This window comes from Mus caroli, chromosome 5 (assembly GCF_900094665.2).
Source record: "Mus caroli chromosome 5, CAROLI_EIJ_v1.1, whole genome shotgun sequence".
NCBI classification, from domain to species: Eukaryota; Metazoa; Chordata; class Mammalia; order Rodentia; family Muridae; genus Mus; species Mus caroli.
In genome coordinates this window covers 133,540,737-133,552,115 of record NC_034574.1, presented here as the reverse complement: position 1 = coordinate 133,552,115, position 11,379 = coordinate 133,540,737, and the positions used below count along the sequence as shown (strand labels likewise).

Below are 11,379 nucleotides of genomic sequence, written 5' to 3'. Positions count from 1 at the left end.
ACTTTGCAGCCACGTCTTGGGCTCACAGCCGGACCAACCTGGGAATCAAGGCAGAGAGTCACTCTGTACACCTGGCACTTTTGGCCACGCCCCATTTTCCACAACTTCCAATCCCAAGCGTAGTTATTGTGACTGACAAACGATCAGAGCACTTCTAATTGGTCGCGAAGGGCTGCAGCTCCTCCTCCTCAATGGCCCCACCTCCCTTTCATTCTGAAAGAAAGAAGTTTGCTCAGCAGTCCAATAAGAAGCTCCCTCACCGAAAAGATCCCGCCTTTTTCGGCACCGGCTCCGCCCCAAGGACCACAGGAGTGCCCGCCTCCTCCAAGGCACGCTTGTCCAATAAAAAAGCGCGCTGCCCAAGATAGAAGACTTCTCAACCAATAAAAGAGTTTCTGCGCGGCGCCGCCCCGCCCTCCGCGCCTTCCCCTCCGCCCCTCAGCCGGCCCGGCGAGTGAGGGCCTCGGGGCGGCGGCGGCGGACGCAGCCTGAGGGAGCGGCGGGCGGGGCGGCGCCTGGCCCGGCAGGGCCGCGCCGGCTGAGGGGCGTCCATGGCGCGCGGGCCCCAGCGGGGCGCGGCCGCGGCCTGAGGGCGGCCATGTCCGGGGTGGTGCGGACCCTCAGCCGCTGCTTGCTGCCGGCCGAGGCCGGAGCCCGCGAGCGCAGGGCGGGCGCGGCGCGCGACGCGGAGCGCGAGGCCCGACGGCGCAGCCGCGACATCGACGCGCTGCTGGCCCGCGAGCGGCGCGCGGTGCGGCGGCTGGTCAAGATCCTGCTGCTGGGCGCCGGCGAGAGCGGCAAGTCCACCTTCCTCAAGCAGATGCGCATCATCCACGGCCGGGAGTTCGACCAGAAGGCGCTGCTGGAGTTCCGCGACACCATCTTCGACAACATCCTTAAGGTGACGCGCGGCCCCGCCCACACACACCTGGTCCAGGTGGCGCGCGGGCCCCGCCCCCTTTGTCCTCCACGGACCCGCGACCCTGCCACCCGGCGCCCCTCCCTTCCAATAGGGACCTCAAGCCATGCCAGTTGGGGTTACTCCCGTGACCTCCCAGGGGCGCGATAGGTTTGCAGAGCCCTGGACGCTTGGGGACCGTGGGAATGCAAGCTGGACCACTCTTAGGGACTTGGGTTACAAATAGAGTGTTAGGGCTGGACACGTGGATTGAGGGTCGCCAACTCTCCCTGGCCCTCCAGCATGCAAAGTTTATAGTGTAGGTTGGAGGACATCAGTCTTCGTTTTTTATTTGTAAATGAGAATTGACCTCCCCCCCCCCCACACACACACACACATTATATCATATAGCCCAGGCTGGCCTTGAACTCACTCTGTAGCTAAGAATGACCTTGAACTCCTGATCCTTTCTCTCCTCAACTTCTCAAATCCTGGAATTACAGAGGAGGAGGGCGCTGTGTCACCATACTTTGTTCGTGTAGTGCTGGGATTGAATCCAGAACTTCACGCGTGCTAGGGAGGACATTACTAACTAGACTAAGTTGCCAGTGTTTGTATTTTTGAGCTAGGGAGTCATGAAGCCCAGGCTGGCCTTGCCATGTAGCCAAGGCTGACCTTAAACTCCTTATCCTTCTGACCCGTCTCCCCAGTGGTAGGATTACAGGTGTGTGCCACCCATACTTTGTTCTTTAAACCTTTTAGTATGATGATTTAACATGTCACACCAAGTTAGGAGAGATGTTAGAAGGAGCTTCGAGACACCCACTACCCAGCTTTGAAACAAGGGCCAATTCTGTGCCAATCTTGTTCGTCCCTAACCACCTCCCTACCTGTACCCCCAGCCTCACCCCGACCCCAGTCTCCAAGTTAATTCAAGATATATAGTTGTATTAGAAAACATCTTGGTATGTGACACTAAACCTGCTTTAAAAGCATATGCACCATTATAGAACTAAAAAAAGGAAGAGAAAAAAAAAAAATCAGACTAGGAACGTGGTTCAGTGGGAAAGCACCAGTCTAGCAAGTACAAGCCCATGGCGTCCAACCTCCACACTGCAAAACACAAAAACAAAGAACCTTCCAGAAGCCTTCTCATGTCATTCAGGGTCCACGTGTCCATTGTTGCATAGTTGTTTTGTCTGTTTGAACCAGATGCAATAATCCTCATGTGCTAATGAACTCAAGGTCCTGTCCCTTGTGCCTTTTATATTCTGTGCCGTATATGTGAAAGAAACAGTCATGTTGACAGAGTCTAGGATCAGTGTCAATACCGTGAGTCTTTGCAGAAGGGTCAAAAAGAAAGTTGTGGAGAACTGGGCCTGTAGCTCTGTTAGTCTCTTCCAAAGTGCATAAGGCCCTGGGTTGAGTGCCGGATAAACTGGTCAAGGTAGCATTCTCCTGCATTTTGAGCACTGTGGAGGTAGAGGCAGGAGGATTTAAGTTCAAGGCTTAGCTGCTTGGAAGGTTTGAGGCTAGCCAAGACTATGTGAGAGCCTGTCTCAACGTTGGAATAAGATGTAGCAAAAGTCTAGACACAGAGTCTATTCTGCACCTAGATTAGCTTCCTCTTCAAGTTTCTCATCTCTCTTTTTCTTCTTGATTCTTTCCAAGCCCCTGGTTTTTTTGCGGGGTGGGGGGACAGGTCTGAGGAACACGGTTTCAAGCAGGTAGAAAGGTTTGTCTTATCAGAAAAGCTACCCTCAAAACTAGATTTTTACAGGGCCTTGGTTTTTTAAGTTAGCAAGGGGACGCAGAAGCCCATCTGGGACACGTCTTTCAGTTCGGCCTTGAGAAACCTTGGTGTAGGGCGGTTGGGCTGGGATCCTGGGAGCCAGACTTCCGGGCCAACACTCCCACACTCAACATGTTTGTTACTAAATGTTTCATTTTAATACAAGTAGCTCCTCTGGGTTCAAGATGGGGAGAAAATCTTATGAAGGAAAAATCACACACTTTTCACCTTTCAGAGAGAGCCTCAGGGAAGCAAGGGGTTCTGTCCAAGTGCTTCATAAACATTAAGGCAAACCTTGAAGGGATGGGTATAGTGTTCAGAATTCCCGGCATCTTCAAGGATTTTGTAAAACTTGACTGTCACTCAAGGCCTGTTTTCCAGCATCTCCTTTAAGGAGCCTGGTTTTATTTTTGCTGCTTTTCTGAACCCCAGAACCAGGTAGGCTTGGAGGGCTCAGTTTCTTTCAGCTTCAGAGGCAGAAAAACTATTTGGGAACATAGATCTCAAGTCTGCTTTGCTCTGTTAAGTGCGTTTTAGAGAAGTCAGTCTCCTTCCTGTGCTCATCAGCATCCCCTTTTACTGTTCCTCTATGATTTTGTTGAAAATATCTTCTAGGTCTTGTAGCTGGAAATCTTCTCCTTCCGTTCTTATTATTCTTAAATTTGGTCTTTTCATCCTGTCCCAGATTTCTTGGGTGTTTTGTGTCATGAACTTTTTAGATTTAGCTTGCTTTTTTTGACACAAAACCTCTTCCTGAGTCCTTCCATCTCCAGGACTCCCTCAGTTTGTGTTGTCTTTATTGCTTCTAGTTCCATTCTCAAGTCTTGGACAGTTTTATTCGTTTCCTTCACCGGTTTGATTGTATTCTCCTTAAGGGATTTATTTATCTCCTCTCTATAGGCCTCTATCATCTTTGTAAGATTGGATTTAAGGTCATCTTGTACTTTGGCTATGTTAGGATATCCAGGGCTTGCTGTAGCAGGGTAACTGGTCTCTGGTGATGCCATGTTGCCTGGCTCTTGTTGATTGTGTTCTTACACTGTCCCTTAGCTATCTGGCTGTCCCTCCTGTTGTCTGGATGTTCTCAATGCCCGCAGGACTCCTGGGGAGGCAGGCAGAGCCTGAGAGTGGATCGGTGGAGCACAGGAAACAGGACACTGCTCGCCTCTGCTGGCTGTGCCCCAGTGGGCCTGGAGGCTGGGGTTAGTGGGGAGGGTCATAAGCTGGATGTTCCTGCCCCTTACTCCCCCCGCAGACCTTGGGGTAGGGAGCAGAACAGCAGGGAAAACCATGGGCCAAACAATCTTTTACTGGCTTCCTTAGCAACAGAAGCAGGACTTGTTAATAAGGAGTCTGCTTGTTTGGTTTGATACAATACCTTTTTTTAAACTGGATTCTTTTTTTTTTTTAGTAATAATTTAAAATTTTTAGTCCTTTACAATTTCAAACATGTATAAGATGTCTTTTGGTTATTTTTAGACCCTATCACTCTCTTCCATTCCCCTCCTAGTCCCACTGAGCCCCTTCTAACAAATCCCCCTTCTACTTCCACACCATCTTTTCTTCCCGACTATTTTACTCATTATTGAACATGTTTTATCTGCTGTAACTAATTAGAATTTAATTTTTCAACTTTAAACCCCTCCCACTCCTCTCTCCATCCTGGCATTATCACTCAGTTCGCCCAATTTTCTCATTTTGTCAGCTCAGGAATATTGGTTCAGTGGGTAAGGGCACTTGTTTTGCAAGCAGGGGTCCTGAATTCAAATCCCAAACCCCATGTAAAAAGCTGGGCAGGGCCTGTAAACCCCAGCATTGAGGCACCAGAAACAAATGTGGCTTGCTTGACAGCCAGACTGGCAGGAATGAGCTTCCAGTATACTGGAGACTCTTTCTTATGGCAATCAGGCAGAAAGTGATAGAGGAAGACACCTGATGTCCTGTTCTGGCCTCTGTGTGCACACCCACACACTCGTGTGTGCACTACACACCACACATAATATTCTATAAATGGAATTTGTGCAGTGTAAGCTTTTGGAGTTGACTTTTATCAGAACATTTCTGTGGCAATCCCTGTGTAAGCAACTGCACATGGCAGTAATTCCAGCCTTATTGCTGAGTAATGGTCCACCTTTCCGTTCACCTGGTGAGAGGTGTCTGGGCTCTTCCCACCTTCTGATTAGTACAAATAGGCCTTCTGAAAGCATTCATGTGCATTCTTTTAGTTTGGTTGGTCGATTGGTTAGTCATGACACAGTCTCTTGTAGCCTAGGCTAGCCTCAAATTTAGCATGTTGCTGAGGCTGGCATTGAACTGACCTTCCTGATTCTCCCTTCCAAGTGCTGGGATGACAAGCGTGGCCTGCCATGTTCCATGTACATTTTTTTGTCCATGTCTATGTTTTCATGTGTCTGGGATGAATATTCAGTAGTGTAGTAACCAGGTCATACTGTAGTGGTGTATTCGTTCTGATAAGAAGCTGCCTAGCTGTTTCCCAAAGGAGCTTGTGCATCCCTTGTCAGTCTCTCTGCATCCCTGATGGCATTAGGCCTTAATCACTGTCTTCCTTCAGCTGTTCTTAGAGGTATATGTTGTGTTTTCTTGCAATGTTAATTTCCATTTCCCTGCTGCTAATGATGCTGAAAATCTTATTTTTGCCTTTCACCCTCTTTGGGGAAAAGTTTGTTTATTTTTGTCCCTCTTCTAATTAGGTTCCTTGTGCTTTGTTGTTGAGTGTGAGGAACTCTTTATATATGCTAGATACTGGTTCTTTTTCCCACATAAGGATGACACATGTGGTCTCTCCTTCCATTTTCTACACTGGGTCTTTTGCGAAGTAAACATTTTAATTTCAGTAAAGTCCACTGTATTCATGTTTATGGATCATTCTTTTGCTTATCATGTCTTAAGAACTTTTTGCTTGGCCCTAGATCTAAAAAGTTTTCTCTAAGTTTTATATTTTTACATCTTACATTTAAGTAAGTAGTACAGATGGAAGTTCATTTTTCTCTGTCTGTGACTGTCCAGTTGCTCCAGAGCTATTTGTTATTTTCCCATTCAACCGTTTTATGTCTTTATAAGAAGGGTAATCAGTTGGTCTGTATATGTACATCTGAGTTTTCAAGTGTGTTCCAGTAGTCTGTATGTCTGTCCATATGCTAGCATCCATCACATGTGTTGGTTACTGTAACTCTGTGTGTGAGCTTCAGTATTTCTCCTGCATTATCTTTTGCCAGGTTTTAGCTATGCTGGGGCCTATGTCTTTTTTCCTTATCTTTGTAAAAACTCATGTGTATCCTCATGCCTGATCGTGGGTATCCTTGGAGCCAAAAGAGGAAGTTGGGCCTCCTGGAGCTGAAGTTAACTGCAGTTGTGAGCCATCCGATGTGGACCTGGGAGCCTAAGGTCCTCTGCAAGAGCAGTCCATGCTCTTATTCCCTGAACATCCTTTCAGTCCCCATGTAACTTTTTCAAATGATCTATGTCTATAAACACCTTGTTGAGAAGTTGATGCAATTGGCTTTAAACCAGAAGATCAACTTGGAAAGAACTGACCTCACGCCTGTGTTGAGTTTTCTAACCCCCGAACAAGAGTACCTTCATTTCAGTCGGATTTTTTTCCACCAGCCAGTTCCACTTCCTATGGAGCCTAAACATGTTTTATGAAGTTTATGCCTCCGAGCAGAGTTTTCCTTCAGGCCGTTATAAATGATGCTGTGCTTTTGCTTCAGGCCCACGTTTACTGCTAATGAGAACAATGTATTTGGTGACTGTGCTTGGGTCCTGTGCCAGTGACTTTGCTGAGCATAGTGGTTATAAAAGAGCTTTCTGGTAAACCACTCGACGTTTTCTACACAGACTGTTGTGTTATCTGCAAGTAGAGATTGTTTTAATTCCTCCTTCCTGTGAGCGTGCCTGTGCACATATGGCAGCACCAATAGACTCAGTATCTAAGAAGCGGGATGTGTGTGTGTGTGTGTGTGTGTGTGTGTCTGGTGAGCAAGAGAGCATGGAGAGGAGAGGAGAGAGTGGCTGTGTCCTATTGCACTGTATTCATGCAGAAACCACTCAAGGAATAGATTTAAATTTTTTTTAAATGGGAGTACTTCTTTTTTTTTTATTAGATATTTTCTTTATTTACATTTCAAATGTTATCCCCTTTCCTAGTTTCCCCTCCGAAAATCCCCTATCCCCTCCTCCCCTCCCCTCCCCAACCCACCCACTCCTGCTTCCTGGCCCTGGCATTCCCCTATACTGGGGTATAGAACCTTCACAGGACCAAGGGCCATCCTCTGCTGCATATGCAGCTAGAGCCATGAGTCCTGGGAGAAGAGAATGCCTTTCATTTCTTTTTCTTTGCCTATTGCAATGGCTACAACTTTCAATGCTGTGTTAAGTGAGGGTGCTGAGAATTCTGATGACCTTTGTATCTTTACTGTTGCTGACAGTGTCTTCTGTTGACTGATTTTGTTTGTCTTTGTGTATGTGTGACTGTGCCTTTGTTCTTGTGGAGGCCAGAGGTCAGCCTTGAGTGTCATCGCTTGCTTGAAGCTTACTGATTCAGCTAGAATGGCTAGCTAAGGAGCCCCAGGGACTGTCTCCTCCCTCCCACAGGTGGGTTTACAAGTAGACCACTACCCAGTCCAACTTTTTTATGCCAGTTCTGGGCATCAAACTCATGTCTCGATGTTTTCATGTACAACTGAACCATCTCCCCAAATGACTGATTTTTTTTTTTTTTAAACACCACACACACACTTTTTTTTCTTTAGTAGTTTATGAGGTGGAGCCCAGAGGTGCTACACATTCTGGACAAGCACTCTACTGCTATGCCTCACTCCCAGATCTCTATTTTTTTTTCCTACCCTTCCTATAGGGTTAGTAGTTTTATTCCTAATTTTTTTCCCTAAGCAAATTGATAAACTTTTTATCTCATTGATTTTCCTTCTTATGGTGTTCCAGTTTTTAAGTTTCATTTATTCCTGCTTATTTGCTTATTTTTGAGAAAAGGAGGGTGGTCCTCTTTGTGTAGCCCAGGCTGACCTTGAACTAACTTGTGGTAATTCTCGGCCTTAGTTTCCTGAGTACTGAGATAAATGTGAGCCAGCACTCCAGGGTTAATTCTGCTTTTTCACTATATTTTTCTTCTTCTGTTTATTGTGGATTCATTTTGTTCTCCCCTGCTCCTGGTTGAGAGAGAGAAAGTCTCCCAAGAGCTGCAATTAAAGGTGTAAGCCACCATGCTCGGCTCCTTCCCTTTTTGTTGCTTGCAGATAGCCTGGAACCAGACTGGTCTCAAACCAGAGAGGCTGGCCTGGAGCTTGTAGTCCTCCTGCCTCTACCTCCCAAGCGCTGGGGTTCTTTGCCTTCCTGCTGTCTCCAGCTCCATCTCACCCTTAGGAGAGCTGGGATTCTGGGTCCACAGGCACACCACCAAGTCTGCATCCGGCTTTGTAGATGGGTTCAGAGGCTTGAACTTGGCTTTCAGGTTGTCAGGCTTCTGAGTCAAGCACCTTAACACTGAGCCATCTCACTGTCCTAGCATCTCTTTCTCTGTCTCAAGTGCTTTAAACCACCCTCAGTGCTGCCTTCGGCTATAGCCACACATCTTGAAATCTCTTCTGTTTTTATTCTGTCTTGTGTTCACTTTATTATAATTTTTTGGCCATCTTTAATTGATAATTCATGTGTGTGATGCACTTTCTGACTGTTGTCTGTCTGTTGTTGAGTACTAAGTGTGTCAATTGTGATTGGAGAACACACTCTATGTGGTTCCCGTTTGTTTCTATTTCTTGAAGCTGTTCTTGCAGCCCAAATCACAGTCCTAGCTATGCTCTGTGGTCCTGTCTGAATATTCTGTAGGCACTTGAGGACATGCGTAGCCTGCTGTTTGCTGGGGTGTTCTGCACATCAGCTGATGTTGGCTGGCGGTGATGAGTGTAGTGTCCTTACTGAGCTGTCCCGTGCTTTCATCAGTTGCCAACAGTGGGTATTTACATCCCCAACAGTAATTGTGGGATCTGTCTTGCCTGTTGCTTTGTCCATGCATTTTGAGGTTCTGTTTTGTGGTGCATAAACATTGACAATTTGAAGCATGTTTCTACTGAATGTATGTGGCCTTTGCATGAAGTCAGGATATGTACGTCATGTCCCGGGCAGTGTGGGAACTGGCTAGTCTCCTTGCCCTGGTACCTTCTTTATTGGCCATTGTCCACCTCTTTCTAAAGCTGATTTCATGATGTCTACTCTCTACATCCTTTCACTTTTCATCTACTCATGCTATGTCTGGTGTGTGTGTGTGCGTGCATGTGCGTCATGGCACAGGGGTAGGTGAAGGTCAAAGAACAGTTTGTAGAAGAGTTTGTTCTCTTCTATATGAAATCCAGGAACTGAACTGAGGTCTTAAAAGGGCTTCCATATGTAGCGCAGACTAGTCTCTTAATTTGTGACCCCTCCTTCCTCTGCCTCCCAAGCACTGGGATTACAGACTTGTACTACCACACCCAGTTGATGTAGTTCTGAGGGTCGATCCCAGGGCTTCATTCATTCTAAGTACTCTACCAACGGAGCCCTATTGCCCTTCATTCCTAAAGGCTCTGCCCTCACTAGCTCTAGAATTCATATTTAACACTGACTTATATGCTTGAGACAGCATCTCCTATAGCCTGGTCTAGCCTTAAACTTGTTATGTAACAAAGGATAACCTTGAATTTGGATCTTCCTGCCTTCATTGCCCTGGTGTTGAGATTACAAGCATGCACTACCCCACCCAGTTTATGTCATTCTGCTGATGGAACCCAGAGAGGTTCTCTATGGAGTGGGACACTTAGTAGCCGTGCTGCCTTCTGCCTCCCATGCTTGGCGTTGGTCGTGTGGGCTGGTGTTCCTCTTCACGGCTTTGTTTTTCTCCAGCTGCTTTTGGGGCTTTTCCTTTGTCTTTAGTATCCAGAAATTTAATTGTGATTTAGATCAGCATAGATTTCTCTGTGTTTATCCTAATTGGGACTTGCTCATCTTCCTAAGTCTGGACATTTATGTCTTTTGCCAGACTTTCGAGGTGAGAGTTCAGGGGATGGGAATGGGGGAAGAAGATACAGCACTGTTGTGTCAAATACTTGTGAGACTCTGGTGACAGAGCTGCCCAGCTCTTTGTGTTGTTCGGTCTTGTTCCATGTTTTCCTGGACTTGGGGTTAAGCCGAACGCCACCCTCTAGCCAGGCAGTCCCCACAACACTTAGCTGTTGGTCCAGCTGCACTTTTGCTCTTGACCTCTGAGTCTTTTCCTTGTCAAATGAGGCTGTAACTTTAGCCCCTGGGTCTGGGTAACAGAGCAACACCAGCCCAGCCCCTCCTGCATCCTTGGTCCTCTATGAGAGCCCTGACTCTACCCAGTGGACAAATGGAAACATCCCTGCCAGGCAGAGGGTGGGAGATTAGATCCCTCCATGGCCCTGCCACATCTCTCTGCTAGGTCACTTGGAACATGCCTGTTTCCTGGTTCCTTGGGGCAGGAATATAGGAAAATTAGCTTCCCTCTCATTCTGCTGAACTAAATATTTGGGCCTACTTGTTGCTTTGATTTATCATAAATAATCCCAGTAAGACTGCCTGGTCCATTCTTTTATCTTGACGATGCTACTCTCTTGATTCCTAGCTGGGCTCCCTTGGAGCCCATGTATTTGGTATTTCGGAAGCCAAATAAGACCACCTTTGGTAATAGAATGGCCTTCACACTGAAGCCCAGCGTGGAGTCATCGGACAGTGTTTCCATCTTTCAAAAATGTTCAATGTTAAAACAATTGTTAATTATTGAACTTCACATACATTTAGAAGCCAATAATCTATTTGGAAGGTCTTTGTTATGTCATCTACATGATCGTATCCGTGTCTCATTTAACTGCTTCAGCTGAGATCCTTCTTACATGTATATGGATTGCTTTAGAAACTTCTGGGGAAATTGTATTATTGGGGGGGGGCATTTTGAAGTAAAATAATTAAATTCAGAATGTTCAGGGCTGAAGAGATGGCTCAGCAGTTTAAAATACTTCCCACTCCTCCGAGGGACAGGAATTAAATTCCCTGCACCCACATCTGGTGGCTCAAGGCCATCTACAACTCCAGCTAAAGTGATCCACTTCTTTTGGTCTCCTTGGGTAACTGCACACACGTAGCGTGCATTCCACACATAAATAAAATTAATTTTTAAAACAATTCGTTTAGGTTCAGAATGTGCAAAGCACTGTACTGGGTGCTTGTGGGGGAGGGGCACTTCATGAATACCAATTATTCCTAGCCTTGGGCATCTGTTGTGCTTGCAGAGATATTACACAAGTAAGTAGAGTATGATTGTATACCACACTAAACGCCACTGTGGAGGCGGAGAGGTGACTCAATGGGAGAAGGGAAAATTAACCCTGGCAGAGGCAGAGGCCATGTCCAGGAAGCCTTTGAAGACTCTGGAAGATTCCAGCAGGCAGAGAAGGAAGATACACAGCAGGAACCATTTGGGCAGATACAACAGGTAGGGCTATGAAGACAGGAGGCATAGGTTGGAGCTGGGCTCTATAATTTAAAGGAGTGCTTTAAATGTGGTGGTTTGCTATGCAGACTACAGTCATAATGGAAAGTCCATACACAAAGCATGTAGTTTCAAGGGTATCCATGAACTACAAATTAAAAACTTTTATTG

At 46.5% G+C, this 11,379-nt stretch overlaps 1 protein-coding gene across 1 annotated transcript in view; it reads left to right on the top strand.

The window, feature by feature from the left end:
• Positions 1 to 469: 469 nt before the first annotated feature.
• Gna12 (G protein subunit alpha 12) overlaps positions 470 to 11,379 on the top strand; it is a 76,517-nt gene continuing 65,607 nt past the window's right edge. The window contains exon 1 of the mRNA XM_021163564.2: positions 470 to 901. Coding sequence (XP_021019223.1) covers positions 599 to 901 — 303 coding nt within the window. The 5' untranslated portion in view covers positions 470 to 598. The remainder of the gene's footprint in view (positions 902 to 11,379) is intronic.